This window comes from Mirounga leonina, unplaced genomic scaffold, assembly GCF_011800145.1.
Source record: "Mirounga leonina isolate KUSES-001 unplaced genomic scaffold, KU_Mleo_1.0 Mir_170, whole genome shotgun sequence".
In the NCBI taxonomy this organism is placed as follows: domain Eukaryota; kingdom Metazoa; phylum Chordata; class Mammalia; order Carnivora; family Phocidae; genus Mirounga; species Mirounga leonina.
Window position 1 is genome coordinate 7,885,149 of NW_023270433.1, and position 22,070 is coordinate 7,907,218.

General features: G+C 55.6%; 1 protein-coding gene across 1 annotated transcript in view; it reads left to right on the forward strand.

Moving 5' to 3' along the window:
• The first annotated feature begins 75 nt into the window (after positions 1-75).
• The window catches only part of NIBAN2 (niban apoptosis regulator 2), a 51,588-nt gene continuing 29,593 nt past the window's right edge, over positions 76-22,070 (forward strand). Inside the window, exon 1 of the mRNA XM_035015760.1 lies at positions 76-154. Coding sequence (XP_034871651.1) covers positions 100-154 — 55 coding nt within the window. The 5' untranslated portion in view covers positions 76-99. The remainder of the gene's footprint in view (positions 155-22,070) is intronic.

Here is a 22,070-nt window from a genome sequence, read left to right on the forward strand (position 1 = left end):
GAGCGGGCCGGGCCGGGCTGCATGGCGCCAGCGGCGTCCTCCTGAGCGGCGCGGGCAGCGACGGGCGGCGGGCGGAGCGGGCCGCGGCTCTTCCTCGCCATGGGGGACGTGCTGTCCACGCACCTGGACGACGCCCGGCGTCAGCACATCGCAGGTGAGTCCCGCGCGGTGCAGCGCTCCGGGGGTCCAGCGGGGAGCCCCCGGGCCACGCCCCCAACCCGGTCGGCCGGCGGCGCCGGGCCCGGGTCTCGGGGGAATCAGGCCCGGCGCAAGGCGGGAGTGGCCGGGGACCAAGTCCTGCGTCTAGCTTGTTCCCTCCACGTTTGGGCGTTCCTTCCTGCCCCTTTAGGAGCTCGCCCTTCCCCCTCCCGAGGGAAGTCGAACCTCCTCCTCCTCTACTGGAACCCCCTCCGAGCCGGTCCCTTCGAATGCCCCCCAACACACTACCCTGATGATGTTGTGGCCCACTCGGCCAGCGTGTCCTGATTGTCCTCCCTCACTGTCCCGGTCCCCACCTCATCCTGGCCCCAGCCCTAGTACACGTGGCTGAGGCTTCTAGGGACAGGCCCATCCATACTTGGACTGAGCCTGGGGAGTAGGGCTAGGGATAGATGGGGTGCACAGGAGGAGTAGGTCAGAACCCCTGCCCTTCGACTCAGGCTCAAGCAGGGGCTCCTGCTGGCAGACATGTCCAGGGGGCTGGTCAGGGCCGGAGCCCAGCCTCCTCAGCCCCCTCCTTCAGCCATCCCTGCTCCCAGCCTGTCACTTCACAGTGGCCACTTGTCAGAAGGGTGACTGACCCCAGGCTTCCTGGGGAAGCCCCAGGGTAGCAGCAGGGTCCGGGGCCCCTCCTCCCCCTACCCTGGAGAATGGAGAGGTGGGGTGAGAATCTCAGACTGCCTGGGAAACTTCAATTTTGTGGTTCACCTCTCCCGCCCTGGGTGAGGCTGCCTGGGTGGAATCCCAGCATCTGTTTCCCAGCCGTTAGGTCTTAGAGAAGTCTCTTCATGGCCTGGCACCTCAGTTTTCTCCTCTGAAACGGGGTGAATAATTTCTTATTAATGAGCTGTTGAGAGACTCATTGTTTCCTGTAGCTTGCTTAGCACAGGGCCTGGTAGAGGAGGCACCCATGCATGGGGTGCTGGTCCATGTGGGGTGTGGGGTGGGTGCAGCCGATGGAAGGAGTTATCTGTTCCTCTTCTTGAATTTGCTACTCTCTGTCCAGTGAACCCAGAGCACTGTGTCCACCTACATTTATCTTGATGGGTCCTGCAGTCCTGTAAAGTTTCAGCAGCTGTGTTCTGTCTGCTTGTACCCCTTGAGAAGAGTGACCAGGTGTCCCTTAACTCTGTGTCTCCAGGACCCCACGGTTGAGCACAAAGAAGGTGCTGAGGAAGTGTTGTCCAGTGACCGTGGTACTGGGCCTGCCGCCCGAGTTCCCCCTTTGGGCCAGGCCTGGGCCTTGGGTGCCCGGGTGAGGGTGAGGTAGAAATGAGTCAGACTCTCTCCAGCCTCAGAGCAGCAGGGGGTTAAGTCCTGGAAAAGCCTCCTTATAGGACCGGCCTGGACTCTGGGAGGAGGAAAGCCGGGGCGGAGTCTTCCTGTCCCCTCCCTGTCGGTGGCAGCCTCCTGGGGCTCTGTAACAGTCCATCCATTCACGACCTCCTGTTGGGGCCCCTCACCAGGCCTGGGTGGGGGGTGCTGCTCCTTCTTCGGTGGGGTTTTTCCTTCCCCCACACCCACCTCTTGCTCTCCCCCCTCTTTCTACCTCCTGGGCTGAGAACTGCCAGCACCCCTCCACCCCCATTTTACACGGGTGGAGACTGAAACCACAAAAGGTGAAGTGTCCTCTCTTGGACATGGTTGGGTTTGTTTTGTGGATACCAGGCTTGTGCCCACTCAGCCTGCTGGCCCCTCTTCTCTTCTCAACACTTCAGGGCTATTAATAACCCTCTTCAAATGCCTCAAATTCCTGGTCCAGGCTCACCTGGGGGAGCGTCTTAAGTCGGGGTTGGGAGGTTGGAAGCAGGGGAAAGCCTCTAGCCCCCTCCAGGGAAGCAAGCCACCTTAGAAATTTCTTTTGGAGGGAATGAAAGCTAGCCTTTGCCACCTCCAGTGATCCATGCACCCTCCCCACCCCACCCAAGGAGCAGTGAGCACTTTCATGCCAGACAATTAAAATTCCAGAGCCCTCCCTACCTGGGCCACCCCTTTGGAAATGTCAACATTTGGAACGTCCCTTCCCGCAGTGCTCTGGGCTCCGAGGCTTGTTGGGGTTCTGTGGCTTGGCAGGGCGGATGGCCCCTGCAGCTTTGTGCCCACCTGCGCAGGTGAGCAGGTGAATGCCAGCCTACAAGTCCTGGCAGAGGTCAGGCACACTCCTGCCCAGGTGCCATTTTGCTGCCACGGTGCCTTTCATCCTGGGATTTCAAAGCCCCTGGCAAGCAGGGGCTTGTTCTCACAGTAGCAGCCTCGTGGGGCTGATGGCAGGATGATTATTCCCTCCTACTTTTCAGGAGGGAGCTTGAGTGGAGAAAGAGCCCTGACCTGGGAGCCAGGAGGCCTGGGTAACCTCAGGCAGTCACTTACTCTCTCTGGGTCTCAGTTTCCCTAGCTGTGAACTGAAGGCTGTAGGCTACCTGATGGCTGAAGTCCCTTCTGGCTCTGAGAGTCTAAGGGTCCCAAATATTCCCCACGAATCTCCTCCAGATTCGGGCCAGCTCAGGCTTCCAATACTGACTTCACATTCTGTTAGCTGATGTGAACTTGGGCCAGCATCTTAATCTCAATTTTTTAATCTGTAGAATGGGAATAATAGTAGTTTCCGGCTGGACTCCCGTTGCAAGGATTTAATGAGATAATGCTGGTAAGACGCTCAGCCCAGTGCTTTGGGGCATAGCAAGTGCTCAGCAAACAGTTGCCATTATTGTTGAGAATTGTCATTTATTTTATTTTATTATTTTTAAAGTTTTTATTTATTTATTTGACAGAGAGATAGCAAGAGCAGGAACACAAGCAGGGGGAGTGGGAGAGGGAGAAGCAGGCTTCCCGCGGAGCAGGGAGCCCAATGTGGGACTTGATCCCAGGACCCTGAGATCATGACCCGAGCCAAAGGCAGACGCTTAACCGACTGAGCCACCCAGGCCCCTGACAATTGTCGTTTATTCTGTTACCGATTCTCTAGTAGGTGAGGAGAGTGGCCAGGTGTTTGGAGTGCGAAGGGGGCGATTGTCGCTGTGGTTTAGGTCCTTTTTCTCTGAGATTTGTCCAGTCCCCGGCCTCAGGGTGGATACTGGTTCCTTGGATGCAAGAATCCACCAGGGTTTTTCGAAAACTTGAATTCCACGTTCCTTGTGCCTTGGCAGATGTGTGAGATGGATGTAGGCTATCTTGAGTGGGTATGGAGGGCAGTGATGCGGCCCCCCTATGACTAGGAAGGAGCTAGGACATGGAGAGGTGGGGGATTAGGCCAACCCACACATTCCATCTGGCCCAGAGGACAGGGCTGGGATGAGAGAATGTAAGGGTCTGGGTGGCCCATGTTGGTGCTATAGGAGGGGTTCTTTGCCACCAAAGCCAAGACAGAAGAGGTGAGGGAGGGAGCTTACTGTTGCGCAATAGGGGCTGGGTGCTGTGCCCTTGGCAGGAATCCTGGCATTGCCTAGGGGGGCCCTTCTGCCTCCAGGACAGCCTTGAAGAACTCAGCGCCTCTGGAAATTCTGTTGGCCGGGATGAAATTGTGGGAGCCAAGGGAACCGCGCCCCCATACATAAACTGCCCTTAAGATTTATTACCTGAAAGGGCTGGTTAAGTAGTTTGCCAGTACTCCCTTCTGCCGGGCTCGCCTTTCCCTTTGCTAATTCTTTTTTAAATAGCAGCTTTATTGAAACATAATTCACCTGCCAGACAATTCACCCACTTAAGTGTACAGTTCATTGGGTTTTGTGTGTGTGTGTGTGTGTGTGTTCACAGAATTGTGCATCCAGGGGCACCTGGGTGGCTCAGTCAGTTGAGCCGCTGCCTTCGGCTCAGGTCATGGTCCCGGGGTCCTGGGATCGAGCCCCACATCGGGCTCCCCGCTCGGCGGGGAGCCTGCTTCTCCCTCTGCCTCTGCCTGCCTCTCTGCCTACTTGTTCTCTCTCTCTCTCTGTCAAATAAATAAAAAAATAAATAAAATAAAATAAAAATCTTAAAAAAAAAAAAAGAATTGTGCATCCATGGCCACAGTCAATTTTAGAATGCTTTCATCGCTCCAGAGAGAAACACCGTGCCCACTAGTGGTCACTCCCCTTTCCCCTGGTTGTTCCCCACCCTGGGCATCCACTGCTCATGTTGGCTGGTTGCACAAGTAATGCATGCACGAGCCGCATAGGAGTGTAAGGTGGGAAAGCATCCTCTCCCTTCGCTCCCACCCCTCAGGAGAAACTGCTGGAGTTTGGTGTGTCCCCCGTGTCCAAACACACGTCTCTGTGGACACACACGTTTAGCTCTGGCTATAAGAAGAGCCCCAGCGATAGGGCTTTGTGGTTGGACTTTTTTTTTCACTCTGTCTATTGTGAACATCTTTCTGTGTTGGAGCACGTGAGTTGGTCCCATTTGAACTTCTGCGGGTGGATTTCCTTCTGTGCATGGTGCCATTTATTTCCTCATCCCCCCCCATCAACGGACATTTGGATGGTTTCCAGTGTTTGGCAGGAATCCGGGGCGCTGCCCAAACCTTGCCCTCGTCCCGGGCCAGGTTCTGGTGTCAGGCCTCTGAAAAGGCTCTAAATGTTTGAAACTCCCTCTCGTTGGTACAGAGTACCTCAGTGTGTCTTATCACCCTTTTTGGGAGTCGGATATGAGAAAAAGGGTATCTCATTTATTTATTGAGCAAAATGAATAACGCCTTTTTTCCAAATTGATTTTGCACACCTACCTCTCCACATTTGGGAAAGGGCTGCAGGTCCCCAGTGTGAAGGGAAGAGGGTGTCCCCTTTCGGCACCCCCCCTCCCCCAGTGTGTGGCTTTCTAGTCACTGCCCTGGGGCTTTGCAGAGGGACCAGGCTGGCCGGAAACAGTGCCCAGCCCCGCCTGGGCCTCTGCCCCTTAGCCAAGGTCTGGGTCAGCCCCTGGGGGTGAAGCGTCTGGGGATTCTGCTCTGCTCTTGTGTCGGTCTCATAGAACGCGCCTTTTGTTGGCGTTGACCCTGCCCTGCCCTTCCATCCAGCCTCCACTCTGTTCCTTTCCCATCGCCCAGGCCTGAGGTCTGGCCTCACCCCGCATCCTTCCCCCCACACATGGCCACATGGCCAAAGAGACCTTTCTTTTTTTTTAAAGATTTTATTTATTTATTTGATAGAGAAAGCCACAGCGAGAGAGGGAACACAAACGGGGAGTGGGAGAGGGAGAAGCAGACTCCCTGCCGAGCAGGGAGCCCGATGCGGGACTCGATCCCGGGACTCCAGGATCATGACCTGAGCCGAAGGCAGTCGCTCAACCAACTGAGCCACCCAGGCGCCCCAAAGAGACCTTTCTAAGCCCAGACTGCGCCATGGTCCCCGCCGCTTGAGGAATGTCCTTTAGAGACGGGGCTGGGAATCACTCAGCACCATCCTGCGAGTACCACTCCATTTTTTTAGCAGTATTTCTTCTCTGTGTTTATTGTTCTACATTGCTGAGACCATGACTCAATTTTTGTCTTGCTCCTTTCACCAAACGGTTTATGATAAACATCTCTCCCTGGCCTCTACGACCTCCCTGCAAGCATTGCCAAAGGCTGTCCCACCCGAGGCCATCCGTACCGACATTTTCTTAGCCTTACCCCTAATGCTGCATGTTGCCGTGTCCCACTGTGACTAGACATTTGGTTTTTAGAGGCAAACTGAGTCACTGTGTTTTTTTCCTTTCCTGCTCTGGTCAGCTTCCCTGCTGAAGATAGACTCATCCCCTTGAGCAAGGAGCAAGACAAAAATTGAGTCATGGTCTCAGCAATGTAGAACAATAAACACAGAGGAGAAATACTGCTAAAAAAATGGAGTGGTACTCGCAGGATATTGCTGAGTGATTCCCAGCCCCGTCTCTAAAGGACATTCCTCAAGCGGCGGGGACCATGGCGCAGTCTGGGCTTAGAAAGGTCTCTTGGGCCATGTGGCCATGTGTGGGTGGCCTTGACCTACTCTCCTCCAGCCTGCTCCCACCAATCTGGGCATTTAGAGGGAGGCTCCTTTCCGGGAGCCTGCAACACTTCTGAGCGTCTTTCCAGGGGGAGTTAGGCTCCAAGAGGCTGCCTGTGAGCTGGGGACAGGGACTGATGACATTGGCCTTTAGTCGTGTATGACCGGGAAGTCTGCCTGCTTCGCCAGCCTGTGGCCTGCAGGGACTCCACTGATAGGTCTTCTGCCCGAGGGTGGTGGCTGATAGAGTAGGGAGGGGCCGTAATCAGGCTCTGAACGAGACCTGTAAGATTAGCCATCCTTTAACTGAGCACTTACTGTGTGCCAGGCCTTCCTTTGCCTGTATTATCTCACTGAACCCTTACCCTCAGTGCCCTATCCCAACATTTAAAGGTAGGGCAGGGCAGGGTAGTGGCAGGCTCAGACTTGGGAGTCCAGGCCTTAGCTGTTAAAGCCATGCTCTGCTGTGATGGGACGGTTCCTGGTGCTCAGTTTGGGCCGGAGGACAATGGGGGAAAAAGCCCCCAAGAGAGGCCCCGTGGGGGCAGAGGGCCTGGGAGGGGAACAGAACGGCATGTGTCAGAGGCTCCCTTGGGTTGCACAAATATATCCCTCCTGACATTACTCAGTCTGAGACTCAAGTCACTCTGACCAGTCCCGTTCTCCTCTGCGTGGCCCCCTCCTCCTCCGCAGGCTCAGCTCATGACTCACTCACCGTGGGTCTCCTTGCGGCAGGCATCAGGCATCGTCCTGCGGTTGCAGAAATTCCTGAGCCACTTTTTCCTTTCCCCCTGCCCTGCCCGCTTCCACCTCCCTGCCTATGGACGGAGGGTTTTTCTGTGGATAGTGCTGGGCAGAGTTTTAAGGAAAGAGGAAGGCAGATACCTAGCTTTAAAACCCTGCAGGGTGGGAGAGAGCCACGCCCCTCTCCTGGTAGAATCTTAAGGCCTGAGTCACAGAAGTGCTGCAATCTTCTGATCTCACAGATTCAAAACTGGAAGAACAGGAAGTGCCCACCTAAGCAGGGCACCAGGTGCCACCCCCTGGGAACCGTCCAGGTTTAGGGATGTGCTACCTGTGGCCTACACAATTGAAGGGACCTGCCTCGTGACAGAGTGGATGGTGAGTTAGAAGAAGCAGGGAGTTGAGAGGTTCAGGGCAAGTCAGGCTGCTTGGGCTCGAGTCCCAGCTTTGCCGCTGGAGGGGCTGGTCGTTTGGGGCAAGTCAGTTACCCTCTCTGAGCTTCGGTGTCCTTGTAAAAGCGCTGGCTTCTTAGGGCATGAGGTCAAGAGTCACTCTCTGGATGGTACAGCACACGGGGCTGGGGGGTGGCGAGGACACGATGCTGTTAGGAGCGTGGCACTTCACTGAGGGACGTGTGTCAGGTTTGTCCTGTGGCCGCGGGCACCTTTACCCTGTGCCATGTGCCCCAGGATGAAAAGGAAAAAGAGAAAGACAGATGGGGACACCCACTCCTTGGCCGGCCACGTGTGTCTAGAGCTAGGCCTGTGGGTCTCAAGCCTGGTCCTGCTAACCATTTGCTGTGTGACTCTGGACCAATGGTTGGGCCTCTCTGTGCCTTTTCTCCCCATCTGTGACCCCAGTATCGAGTCTTGGGAATTCTTTGCCACTGAAAATCGTTTCCTAGGGGTCTCAAGGTGACTTCCAGAGGCAGGGCTGGGAGGGTTTTGATGTTAGAAGTTGAAGTGGAACATCCCCATTGGGTGCCTTGGGACCCCACAGAGGTGTGATGAGCTCTGCTCCCAGACGCGCTCGGGCCTTCTTTCTTTCATCCTTTCAGTCAGTAGTCACTGAGCACCAGGGTGCCAGGCACTGTACCAGGCACCAGGGACACGCCGGGGCGCTTCTCCGTGGCTCTTGCCCACGTGGCGCTCTCTGGCTGGGTGAGCGAGGAGTGTTCTCAGAAGGGCAGGTCTTCTGTGGGAAGGTGTGAGAGGGGCTGGCCTAGTGGGGAGGGGAGGGTTGGGATGACGTTGGGGGAGCCCAGGGGCTGGCCTTGGGGGGGAGGGGACTTTGTCCCGAGGGCCCTAGGGAGGCTTAGGGGGAGGGTGAGAGGAGGAGAGCCCAGTGGTGAGGGATGGTCTGGACCAGTGTGATGGGAGTGGGGCCTGTCAGGGGGAGACGGAGCAACCAGGCCTCTGTGATGGTGACATGCGAGGCAGGGGAGATCTGGTGTCTCTTCTTGTCAGCCCTGTGCCGTTGATGGATCCTGTAGGTGGTTTCATCAAAGCAGCCAGTGGCCCTGCGGCCTCTGCTCCCATTCCTCCAATGACGGGAGAGTCACGTCCTTCCTAGGCAGCTCTGAGTATGAGAACCTTCTTCCTTTCCAAGGGCAGAGCGAGAAGAGGGCTGGCTCTGGATTCTAAGCTCCTGGTTTTGAGATCCTGTCTTAACTACCCCGGCATTTGGCAGGTGTCTTGCCTTCTCTGGGCCGCAGGTTTCTTATCTGTGAAGTGGGCATAACGGTAGCACAGACCTGCTAGGTTGTGGGGCATCAAGGAGGTGATGTGGGCAGAGCTCTTTGCGTTTAAGAAAACACTGACTCCTGTTGCCATCCGTCCTTCCTGTGTGTATGGTCCATGATGGGACATTGGCCAGGGGTGTCCCTCCTCTTGGTGTGATCCAAAGTGCAGGCTGTGGGCTCCAGCGGGCAACTGGGTGCCCAGCAGGGGCAGCGGAAGAATGAATTGTGGTCGGCAAAGTGTGAAGCCCGCTCTCCCGCCCACATATCTGTGGCCAAGCCAACTGTAGCAGCTGTCCAGCCTCCTCACGCCTTGTGCTGAACAGAGCTGTTTGTGTCCAGCCAAGTTTGTTAGGCCAGAATCTTCTAGAAGAAGAGTGCTTTGGGCAGGAGACTGCTCACACTCTTGTGCTCCATCCACCTTTAATCACCCTACCTGCTGGCAGCCTTTTCGGCGTGCAGACCGGGAGGTGAGAGCCTCAGGGCTGGTGCCAGGTGACCTTTGGTAGGTCCTTCTCCCTCCCTCTCTGTCCTTGCTTTGCCTGTCTGTGTAATGGGTCACTGGGACAATCTGTAGTGCCCTTCTAGCTCCGGCCTCTTGGAGCCTGTGGGCCATGGGCTGCATTGAAGGAGAAGGTGTGATATTTATTGCATGATGCCATCTTGCTGTGGACGGAAGCGCTCCCCCTATGAAAGCTGTCTTATGCCGGGCCCAAGCCTGGTGGTGGGGATGAAGCGTTGACATGAGCCCTGATCTCATGGGACTCATGCCAGCCACGAAGTTTCCATTAAGCTGGATGTGATGTGGTTTCTGTTACAAAGACAGAGGATCTTTATGTTTTCCAAAGTGCATGTTGGTTTAAACCACTTGGTCAGCCCAGCTCAAGAGGCAGCATGTCCGGCCTTGCCTGAGAGGCAGCCGGCTTCTGCCACCAAGAGCCCTGTGTGGCCTTGGGCAAGTTGCTCCCCCCCTTGGAGCCTGAGCTGTCAGTAAAATGGGAAGGTGAGCCCTGCTTCTGGGGTGTGAAGCTTCTTGGGAGGCAGTTGTTCTCTGCACATGGAAGGTGCGAGGCGAATGGCAGTTCCGTTTTAGTTGAGTCTGGTTGGGGGGGGGGGGCTATCATTTGTCCTGGCCTGCCAGGGATTTCAGGGGTGATCCGGACATCCACAGGAGGAGGGAGCTGACAATTGTACTTCTGTTCTACTTTTTGTTTTTGCATTTTTGTTTATTTTTTGGAAGGGTTCCCTGGTGGGAGGTGGGGCAGGGAGAAGAGAGAATAAGGCTTCAGCTTTGGGAGGCTGGGCCCCGCTGGGCTGGCGGGGAAGGTTTGCCCAAGGTTTGCTCGTGGTCTCCTCAGGCCACAGCGCCCCCTCGCCCTGAATTTCGAGCTTGCTGATGGGCAGCATCTGCTTTTCTTTTTCTGGCCTAGACCCTTCTTCCTTCTAGCCGGGAAGGACCCTTTGTGATCATCTACCCCAACCTTCCTCCGTTTCATGACTAAGTAAAACCGAGGCAGAGGACATACCTAACGTGTCAGAGGCTGCGGAGCTGGGATGGGAACGTAGGCCCCTGACCCCTGCACAGAGTCTTCTCCATCCCTGTCCCCATGGACGGCCCCAGACTGGTCAGGGAAGGAGCGGTTGGCCTGGGTGGGGCTGGAAAGGTTATAATTTTGAAAACCGAGTAAACAAGCCCTCCGTGAGAGAGAGGCAGCCCTGTGCTGGCCTTACAGATAGGCCTGTGTCTGAGGAGACAGCCCAGGCCTGTCTCCATGCAGACAGTGAGGTGTTGTGGTGGATTAAAAAAGGCAAAGCTACCCTCCCCTCACACCCCCACTCCCATATTTAAGGCTGCCGGGAAACGGGGAGGGGGGCCGCTGCCCAGCCTGGCCACAGGACAGCCCTCCCGGCTCAGCTCAGCAGTCACTCACGGCTCCTTTGGGCAAGGGGCTTCCTTCTGGGCCTCATTTCCCCCGTCTCTAAAGTGCAGCGATCCCCTCTCTTAAGGAGGCTGGCAGGGGTGGGAGAGGATTTGAGCTGGGTGTTTGAACACAGGGAGCCCGACAGAAACTTCATTTCTTTGTGGCTGGAGGCGGGGCCCCCTCTCGTAGCAGAAGGGTTACTTTCTCAGTGACCCGAGAGTCAGCCTGCTCCTGGGAGACAAACTGACAATCCAAGGCAGGCCAGAGCAGGCCGCTCAGCTCAGCTTTCCTGTTTTCCTGTTGAGATAGGGGCAGAATCCGAGAGGAGCTGCTTCTGGGCCTTGCCCTGCAGTCTCGGGGCTGGGCTGCCTGTCTGGCCTGCAGCCCCCCAGGGTGGGGCCCAGCAGACTTCCTGTGAGATTAGGGGCAGAGCCTCTTTGCTCTCCTTCCCTTTTCCTAAGTCCCCTGTGTGGCCTCAGACTCCAGCTCTGTGCATGGGAGCTCAGTCTAGCCTCCATTCTGAGCCTCCATTTTCCCCATGGTGCAAGGAAGGGGTTGGATGAGAACCTCTGGGAGGCTCTCTGGGTCAAGTTCCAGATTCTGAAAGACCTTGCAGGACCCATAGATCACCCCCTGCAGCCAGGAACACCCTTCCCTGGGCCCCACCCGTGGCAGGCTGGGTTGGGGTCCCTCCTCCAGGCTCCTCATGGGGTGGTAGATTCTCATCTATGGTGTGGGTACTGTGAGGGCTCAGTCACCGTGGGCTCCCTTGAAGTAGACCGTATAGCCTTGCAGGTCAGAGCTTGCCCTGCCGGTGGTTAGCCAAATGCCCTTAGGACAGTTATTTGGGTTCTTTATGCCTTAGAATCATCAGCTGTAAATTGGGAGTGATAATAATAATACTTCTCTGGTTAAATTACATTATGCTTGTTTTTAAGTTACATTTATGCACTCTTTAACACAGTGCTGGGCACAGTAAATGCTCCATAATCAATAGGTATAAGGGACATTTGTTAATTTGTTTTAATTCCTGAGCAGTGACTGAATGATAAATGTCATTACAAGGTTTACGGTCTTGCAGAGGAGGGGCCCTGAAGCTGTTTGGGTGAAGGGGCCGTCAGGTAGGTAGAGAGGGTGCCTTGGGGGGCAGAGGGAGTGGGGCAGATGTGGGCGGGTTCAGAGCCCCGGCTGGTCGTGACTTCTCCTCCGCCCATCTGGAAGGAGTGGTTTGGGTCCCACCATGTCAGAGACCGCAGGCCTAGAGTGCGTGCGGCCATACACGGCTTCCTTCCTCCAGGCGCGTATTCCTCGCTGTCTGACTCATGCCTTTGTGCCTGCCTTTTGTTCTTGTCCTTGAGCCCTGGGGGTGAGGCCAGGAGAAGCAGGGGCCCAGGGATTCGCTGGTGGACAGAGAGACCCTCCCCCCCCGGCCCCCCCCCCCCGCTGTGCAGGGGAGGGGACACCTGGGTCCTGGTCCTGGCGCCCTTGCTGACTCACGGGGTGTCAGGCACGGAGCGCGTGCGGCGACCAACGGCTCCATCTGTGCTTGGCACCCGAACCAGGTTTACCCCAGCCCTGCCCACGTAGAGCTCAAGGCTGGGCAGGAGACGCATCCAACCAACGGTTGCCAGTCACTCATTAATTAAATAATTAGCAGAGGGCGAATCGTGACCAAATGCCCACCCTCCTCGCGCTGGCCTCGTGAGGAGTGCCGTCCTATGGGCTCTGTGGTGCCTCCCATTTGCCCTCTGGCCACAGATGAGGAAGCAGGCTCCTGGTGACCAAGGGGCCCACCCAGGTCCCTTCCCCTCTTGGTGCCTCAGTTCCTTGTCAGGAAAATGGGCCCATGTGGGAGGGGTGCTGCTGCTGGCTGCACACAGGGCCTGGGCTGTCCCAGGGTTTTAGGATGAGCAACACCAGCCTCAGGGACTGCGTAGCTGCAGTGCTGACCTGGCTTTGTAGCCCCTGAAATCCTTCCTCTGCGCATCCCTAGGCAGAAATAGGGGGTATGGAGGCCACTGTGACTGAGGCCTTGTGGGAAAGGGCTGCGCAAGGAGGGAGGTCCTCCTCAGGTCCCACCAGCAGTAGGAGCAACGGCAGAAAGGTGTCCCCAAGTCCCCGGTGAACCCTGGCCCGACCCTTCCACACCAGGTGCATGAGGCACATTCCACACCAGGAATTTACCTGAATGTAGCCAAAAGGTTAGATTACGTTACAACATCGGTTACAACAGGGGAAACAAACAAACAAAAAAGGAGGGAGGGAAACAGTGTCTATCGGTAGGTGATGTTCAGTGGCACAGTGTGAAGCCACTCATCAGCTGGACTTCAGAAAGAGGATTTTCCCTCTGCTACTAGGGGTAGCAATGGCAACAGACGTTTGCTGGGCACTTCTCTGTGCCCAGCCTGGGAGGCACCTGTGACCGTGGATGGATGAGCAGGTGGGGGTTCAAGCCAGAGATGGTGGATTGAGTCCACAAATGGAGTCCCTCTCTGTGCCAGCCAGTGAGGATAGGTGTGCGTAGAGCCAGTGAAGTGGGGAGGGGTCAGTGGGTTCTCGTCCAACTGGGAGAGTCGGCCACCCACCTGTCCTCCAGCTCGCAGTTGTCCTCACTCCGCGTTTCGCCAGAATGCCGCTCCCGGCCCCCCGGGTGATGTGCTTGGCATCTGGCTGCTTAGCACTGGATGTGGGCTGCCGGAGGTGTGTGAGGCGCACCGGGCTTGAGGACCCCTTTTGGCAGTGCTTGGGGCTTCTTTCTCAGGACCTCAGAGCTCCGTGCCTCAGTTTCCCTAACTGTAAAGTAGCGATGGCCGTGACTACTGTACTGTGAGCTTTATGGTGTCAATGCCTGGTGCCTAGCACATAGTACACTCAGAAGAGGTTTCTGCCCTTGGGGTCCAGTGCCCCAACCAAGGGAGGCTTGGCCTTTCAACTCTGAGCTTTCTCAGTTTCCCCTTCTTATTGTTGATGTTGTTATATAAGCAATATCTGACGATCAAAGAAAAATTAGAAAATAAATAAGAAGAAAATGAAAATCACCAATAATCCTAACCACCCAGAAATAATGATTTTCAGGTGTTTCCTGGTGCATACTCTGCAGTGGGTTGTGGGCATCTGCATACGTGCTGTCCCCCTGCAGCGAGTCAAATGCTTGCAGAATATTCCATTATGCTCCAATAGTCTGCATTTAAAAAAAAATTTTATTTATTTTTTTATGAGAGAGAGAGCGAGCTAGTAGGGGGAGGAGCAGAGGGAGAGGAACAAGCAGACTGCGCTGAGCGTGGAGCCCAACACGGGGCTCGATCTCAGGACCCTGAAGTTCATGACCTGAGCCAAAACCAAGAGTTGGACGCTCAACCGACTGAGCCACCCAGGTGCCCCCCGACAGTAGTCTGCATTTTCACTTGCTCAGCCAAAGTCCTTTTGCTGGGCATTCAGGTTGTTTCCATTTTTCATCGTTGTAAATAGGTCGTGTTGGATAGCCTTAATCATTTCTGTGGGATTAATCTGTTGATTCCACCATTGTTTGAGAGCCTGCTCAGAGCCAGGCCGCGTGTGGGACTGTGGGTGCTAGATGGGGAGGCAGCCGTGGTCCTCACCCCCTCACCGATCCCCTTCTGGGAGGACAGACCCAACATGGGTTGGGTTCCTTAGCTGAGGTGGGGGTCAGGGTGTCTTTGGGAGCTGGGAAAGCAGTAGTAACCCAGACTCTGAGAGGCAGGGCAGGCTTGTTGGAGAAGGGGATGTCCAGGTGGGGCTGGAAGGGTGCAGGAGGAGGAGAGGGCTGTAGGCAAAGGGGCAGGACTGCAAAGGTCCAAAGCTGAGAGAGCGTAGGTATTTGGGGGAACCAGAATTTCCCAGAAATTGGTGGTTTTGCTCTGGTTCTTGCTGCCTGTAGGAGCAGCTCCCTCGTGCACAACACCTCAGTAATTGTTATGCAAAGTGCTGGCACATCTGTCCCTCCCTGGGGATGGGATCTTCTTCTAAGGGGGACACAGAAGCAGGGTCATGTGCCTGCCCCAGGCCTTCTACCTCTCTGCATGGTGTCCCCGCCAGCCTGGAGCAGGCAGAGGAGGCTCAAGTGCGGGGCCTCCTCAGCTCCAGTTTCCCAGACCCTTTGCGGGTGCTGTATCATTTGACAGAATCATCTGGAAGAGGAAACTGAGGATCCGAGCTTAGGTGACAGGGCTCGGTTTGTGTGACAGGGGTGGCGACCTTTTCTGCTGCTGATATGTGACCTTGAGCTGGGTCAGCTGGGTCACCCCTGACCTAGCCCCACCTCTACTGGAAGCATCCTACTGTGATTGGAGGGCCCCTGGCTAACACTGCCTCTGGCGCTGGGAAGGGTCTGTCCCCAGGCCTGAGCTGGCCTTTGCGGAAAACCCTGTTCTCTTTCTGTGTCTTAAGACGCCTGGGGGACCCAAGTTGAGGCCCTCTGGTGTAATCTCACAGTCAGGGACAAATACTTATGTGCCAAGTGCTCTGTTTGGTGCTGGGGGTACATCACAAATGGGACAGGCAGGATCCCTGACCCTGTGGGGGAAATGGACACTCAATAGTTAGTTATTAAATGGAATTTGTGCTGATGGTTAACGGGGGTTCTGACCCGAATTGGGGAGTGACTGTGAGGGACAGTGCTTTCGGTATCCCAGCCTGATGGGTGGAACTTGGATCATTTTGATCAAGCCCGAATGACAGGCTCCTCTGGGCCCGCCGGTGTGGTCCTGTGTTCGGAGGGAACACTTTCTTAAGTCACAGTCGGAGGGGGTTAGGGTCTTGAGGGTCCAGTGCAAAGGAGTTCAGCCTCTCCACTGGACAGGCAAGACAGAGAGCCAGGAAGGGGTGAGAGACTTGCCCAAGGTCAGGTGGCAGTCAGGTGCCCAGCCTCGGAGCCCACCACTCTTAACCCTGAATCACTGCCTGGAGCCTGCTCGTCACTGCCTGGAGCCTGCTCGTCACTGCCAGGAAAGACAGTGAGTCTGTCCCCACCTCCCTTAAGGGATCCCCAGGGAAAGCAGACATAGAACTTGGACATGTTGGCTGAGAGCAGAGTTTCCCATGAAGCACAGATGGGGGTCACACAGGCATCTGGAACGAGGAATGTGAGGCTGGCAGGGCCTCCGAGCAGATTTGTCCTCATACCTTCCCCTCTGGAGCCTGAGGAGACCTGCAGCTGGTGACCCAAGGGTGGGGCAGGTCCTTCCTCTGCTGGCTGAGGGGCAGGCCACAGGAGTCTTGTTATTCAAATAAGCTTTCCATCTCCTATCTGCATAAAGCCTCTCCATGCCGAGGGTCCCTGGCATTCCAGCCCAGGATTGGGTTTCCTTCTGGCCCAGCAGCAAGCACATGAGTGAATTTTCATATTGGCACATCTTCCTCCTCCCCGAGCCTTGTCTTCTTTTGTCTCTCCCTCCCAGGCTTTGAGAAGGCAGGAGCTCTACCCCTGCCTCCACCTCACTTGCTCTTGGGACCCGGGGAGGCAGCCCGCAGCGTGTGTGCATGCACGCATGTGTGGGAGAGATGGATGGGCAGAAGCTGTTCTGGGTCCCGAGGCAGCTTGGGAAGAGCCTGACTTGGACTTGGTGAAAAGCATGTTGGCATCCGATGGGCACTTGGCTAATGAAGTGGGTGGGATTTATGTCTCTCAGTTTTTTTTAGCCCTTTTCCAGTAGGGTTGGGCCACAGTAACTGGCACTTATGAGTGATTGGTTCTTATTGGAACAGCCCCTGGGATTTATCGGGTTCTTACCAACAGTCAGGCAGGGTGCCAGACACTTCTCATGCATTGTCTTATTTCGTTCTCACAGTTCCTCTTCGAGGTGTGTATTATTCTTCTCCCTGTTTTATTGATAAAGAGACTGAGGCTTGGGAAGTGACAGTAGCAGAGCCGGTCTGTCTGGTCCCAAAGTTTGTGTTTTTATGGCTCACCTTCCGCCTGTTGACAGAATCTTCTCTAGTCTCCTTGTGGCCATCCAGCCTCTGCTTGCGTACCTCCAGTGACAGGGAGCTCTCTATCTCTTGGGGTTACTTCTCCCATGTGGGGCATCTGAGATAGAAAGCCCTCTCTGGAGTTCTGTCTGTCTTTGGTTGGTTACTTGAGAACAGGTTCCAATTGGGCTGGGACGTGGTTATGGCTGGGTTTCTCCAGCATCTCTTTTCCCAGGGAATTATCCAGCTGTTTTGTTTGGGGAGAAGAGCTACGTCCTCTCTCCTTTCTCTTAGCAGCCCCTACCTGATATTCGGCCCTTTACATGCCCTTCATCACATACTGAGTAAGTCTGAGCAAACTTGATGTTGAAACCCTAGAGGTATTTTCATTAGCATTGAGCTGGATGTCTTAGTCAATGCAATAAGACAAGAAAAAAAAAAAAGAGAGAGAGGTATAACTACAGATAGCAAGAGAAGACACACGTGGCCCTGCCTTTGTGGAGGTCAAAGCACTTTTCCATCTGGCTTCTCCCTTAGCTTAAAAAAATTTTTTTTTTAAAATTTTAAGTCCTCTCTACACCCAGTTTGGGCCTCAAACTCACGACCCCGAGACCAAGAGTCACATGCTCTTCCGACTGAGCCAGCTGGGTGCCAGCTTCTCTCTTAGCTTTGTCCACCCTGTAGGCTACCTGTGAGAAGTGGAGGCTCAGACAAGGAATTCACCCACCTGCAGTGCCACGGAGTGGAGGGGCTGTGGTTGGCTGAGGTTTAGTGGTGTGTGATTTGTTGGGTATTTGCCTTCAGAATCTTCATTGATGTTTCTGTCTCCACTTCCCCTTTCTGATTAGTTAAGCTCTGAGGGATGAGGGCCCAGAAAGATTGGACCCCAAGCATGTCACCTTCCCATCCCGAGTGGCCCCCTGAGGGACCGAGTAACTGCTGTTCTGTTTCCCCTCTGCTGACCCCCATTTCATGGCATGGGACGCATTATAGAACACTGCCATTTGCACAGGTGGACACACCATGGGACCCCTGAGCTTGTGAAAGACCCCACTACCCACCTGAACACTCATTTCCTGGCCATCAACACTTGGGTAGATGGAACTTATTTCCATTCGCAGTCATTGTTATTGATAATACAGGACCCTGTTTGGTCAGGCTCTGTAGATTTCCTAATTTCTTTGAATCCATAGGACAACCTGGCCAGGTGGGTACTGCTGGTCCTCCCATTTTATAGCTGAGGAGAGTACTAATATTAATACTCGGAGAGTATTAGTCACACGCCCAAAGTCCTACAGCTGGTGAGCGGTGGAGTTAGTATTTAAATTGAGATCTGATCCCGGAACCTTGACACCACAGTGTTCTGTGAAAGTGCTCTTCTTGACATAGAACGTATTCCTAAATATTTGTGGAATGGATTAATGCTTTCTCGAATATCTGAATTTATGCATTTCCTGTGTCTTCTGCTTGGCACACTCTCCCCACCCGGCCCTCCTCCTTCACCTAGTTAGCCTCTTTTCATGGCTTCGGTGCACCACTTCCTTCTGGAAGTCCTCCCTGATCCCACCAGCAGGGTTAGCTGCCCCTCCTCTGGGTTCCTGTAACTTCCCATGCTGTTCCCAGTTGGAGGCTTACCATGCTCATTGTAGGCTTTGTTGACAATCTTTCCCCCTCATTAGATAGCAGGGAGTTTGTCTAGTTCCCTCCTGAATGTCCTCTGCCTCGTGGTTGATAAATGTGGGCAACATGAAACGTTTCTTGGCTAGCACAGTAGAGCCCCTGATACCCTCACCTGACTTTGGCTCTGCCCCCAGCAGTCATTTCGGATGGCCCTGAGCTGGCTGATGGGAGGACATGAATTTCACGCTGGATCCTGTCCTCAGCTCCTGCCTCTTGGTGGCCGATGGGGACGGCCTGGGTGGTGATGCTGGCTTCCGGGTGGTCATGGAGGAAGAGGCTCCGTCAGGAAGATCTGCTTGGGCATCTCGAGGTCCAACTCCAGTCTGGGTACAGAGGGGAAAGTCAGTGGTGGGTTCTCAGACAGGCCGAGGACAGGGCTCCAGGGCTGTGGTGGGCACCTCCCAAAGTGCGCGTGCAATGGCAGAGTGCCCCGTGTCCTCAGTCCAGCCTCGGTGCTCTGCGTGTTGGGCTGAGAGCAGGTGTGTGTTGGGGAACACCTGGGATGGGATGGTGTGGTGCGTTTGCTGCCCTGCGGCCTGGGGGCAGTTTGGACAGGTGGCCGGCCCCAGCTTGGAGGGCTCCAGTGGGTGTGGCGGGGATGAAAAGAAGGGAAGGGAGGCGAAGGTTGTTGCTGAGAAGTGCACAGGAGTGGGTGAGTGCATGTGAGGGGGCTGGAGGTTAGTGCTTACAAAATCACTGTCCTAGATCAGCTGCCTCTTTGCCCATCCTGACGACAACGACCGTCAGAGAGAGCAGCGAAGTATCCCCAGCGCACAGAGGAGAATACCAGGGCTCAGAGGCCAGGCCCCTGGAACACGGAGCTGGGTGTTCTGCATCTGTCTGGTTCCTGAGCCGGGCTCTCTCTCAGGGAGCCCAGCCTGCGGCCTGCTCCCCTGAGTAGAGGTGGTGCCCTCCGTGACAGGCACAGCGCCTGGCCCCTGCGGTGAGCCCGGGGTAGGTGTGGGTAGGCCCGGTCCTGCCCTGACTGGGGTGGGGTCGCGGGGGACCTTGGCACCCCTTCCCCACCCTCCGCATCTTGGCTCTGTGTTCTTGGGTTCATGGCTCCCGGAACAAGCCGCCAACTGTAGGCTGTGGGCCGGGAGGGAGGGCCTTGAGGGGATGAGAGGGCTTTTGTTTCCCTGTTTGTGTCTAGATGGGAATCGACTTCCTCCCACCAAGCTGCAGGAGGTATAAAGGAAAGGGCAGGCCCCAGTGGGCGGGTCTTCAGTCGGCCTTTTTTTTTCTTTCTGGCGTTTCCCTGGGGCTCCACTTCAGCCACCTGCCTCCTTAGGCCCTCCTGCCTCAAAGCACGCTCTTCCCCAGCAGACCTGGGTCACAGAGCCTTGGTTAAATATTTGCCAACTGAGAAGAGCTTTAAAGGCAGCTTGGCCCCAAAGCTGCCTTGGCGATGGGGGGCTCCCCAGCCAACCTCTGCACCCCTCGGCCTCTTTCCCGGACCCCCGGCGGCCATTTGGGCACCTGAAATGGATGGCCTTCCCTCCGGGGGCGGGTGGCCTTCCCCACTCAGCACGTGTTTATCGGGCACCCACCTGGGCCAGGCACGAGCTGGGGGGCTGGGGAGACGGTGGGAACGAGGTCTCTGTCTGGGGAGCCCGGGGGAAGGAGCCTTTCACCGCTGCAGTCGTGAGGGGAAGTGGGGCTGTGGGTGGTGGAGGCTGCGGGCACTGGACCTGTCGGGGCTTCCGAGGAGGTGATGTTCGAGCCTGGGGAGGAGGAAGAGGAGATGGCCAGGCAGAGGGGGAGCTCTGAGAGAGCATTCCAGGCCGGAGACCCCAAGAGCCAGTTTTCTGGGCATGAAACTCCCCGACTTCTTTCTCTTCACTCTGCTCTCACGAGGAGCTGGGCCACAGCCAGGACTGTGGGACCTCGTGTTGCTCCTTCCCCATTCTCCCAGCCTTCGTTTCCCCATCTGTCCAATGGAGAGCTTGGACTTCATCTCAGAGGGCCCTCCCCATGTGCATATGCTATTGTAAGCATACGTCACTGGTCATTAATAAGGGGACACTCCAGGGCAGAGGTTCTACTGGTGCCAAAGGTTAACAGCAATATAGCTTTATATTGCTCACCCAGCCCTTTGACTATTAGCAACCAAAGCTGGCATCTCCTGAGGCCCCTTGTCACCAGTGAGGTGTGTGTGTGGGGGAAACATATTATGCCCATTTTACAGATGAAGAAACTGAGGCCCAGAGAGGCTGTTCTGAGCTCAGGGTTTGCTTCTTGCTTCAAGCTTGGCCCCGGAACACACCTGCCTTGGTGAGAAACCCACTCTTCTCTCCCAAAGCCAGTGCCGCACTGGATGCTGGGGATATAGAAGGGAACCAGGTGCCACGTCTGGGCAGGGCAGCTGCCAGGTGGGTGGGGAATGTCCTGGCAGAGAGACTACACATGTTTCTGAGCTGTGTTTCTGCACACTTCTAGGTGTCAGGATAGAGCAGTGGACACACTCTTACCTGTGTGACATTAGACAAGTCACTTCACCTTCCCTTGAGGCTCATCTATAAAATGGGTTTAAGAATAAATCTGGGTGGGCGCCTGGGTGGCTCAGGTCATGATCCCAGGGTCCTAGGATGAGTCCCGCATCGGGCTCCCTGCTCATCGGGGAGTCTGCTTCTCCCTCTGCCCCTCCACCTCTCCCCCACTCACGTGCGCGTTCGTGCGCATGCTCTCTCTCTCAAAAATAAATAAAATCTTTAAAAAAAAAAAACAACTCGGTGAGGGTTAAATGCAGTAATTTTTTTTTTTTTAAAGATTTATTTATTTGACAGAGAGAGACACAGAGAGAGAGGGAACACAAGCAGGGGGAGTGGGAGAGGGAGAAGCAGGCTTCCCACCGAGCAGGGAGCCCGACACGGGGCTCGGTCCCAGGACCCTGGGACCATGACCCGATCCGAAGGCAGACGCTTAACGACTGAGCCACCCAGGCGCCCCTAAATGCAGTAATGTTGATGATAATTGTTAACATATGCCTCTGTGCCTGGTGGCGGGTTAATTGCTACAGGCATTAGCTCAGGCCCCAATTATTATTATAATTATGCGCAAATGGGCAAATGTTTGAGTGGGGCCTTGAAGGCTGGCTAAGACTTTGACCTGTGACAAGGGGGGGTGGTGGTGGGAAGGGGCTCCTGCTGTGGGGCATAGCGCAGGTGAAAGCATGGAGGTGGGGGCCTGCGGTAGGTAGGAAATGGCCAGGATGGGCCCTGGGGAAGGAAGTGGGGCTCAGAACCTGGCGGGTCCTGGATCTGATTAAGGGTGGCGTCTGCGGGCCGCGGTGTGCCAGGCCCTGCGGCAGGTGCCGAGAAGGTGGTGATGGGTGAGGTCCCTGGTCTCCTGGGGTGTTGGAGGCCAGCGAGAGCCTCCCCGAAGCACTTCGCATGACTGTCCTGTATGTTCCCACGGTGTGGGGAGCCTGGGTTCAAGCCCCAGCTTGGATTCGGGCTCCTCTGCCTGACAGCTGGCTGACCTTGGACAAGTCACTGGGCCTCACAGCTTCTGGTTCCTCAGTGGGGGTGATAGCCATACCCACCTCCTGGGGCTGCTGCCAGGGCTCACGGTCAAATGCAGTAAAGCCTGGGAGGGAGCAGCCAGCGTCGTGCCGACCAGCTGTGTTACGGCGCTGCGTAGGCTGTTTCACCGCCCCTCGCATGCTGCCCTCGCTGTGCACTGGAGTAATGATAGCAGACTACCCCCCACCCCAGGCCGTTTTATTCTCCCCCATGGAGTCCCTTGCACGAGCTGGTATGCCATCAGGTGATTGTCACGATCGGGCCTTTGCAGGCTGCGGGCTGCTGTATTTATGGGGACAGGTTTTTCCTTCTTAATCACTGGCCCCAGGGAAGGGGTGACCAGCAGAGGGTCCCTTCAAGGCACCTAAGGCCGGCGGGG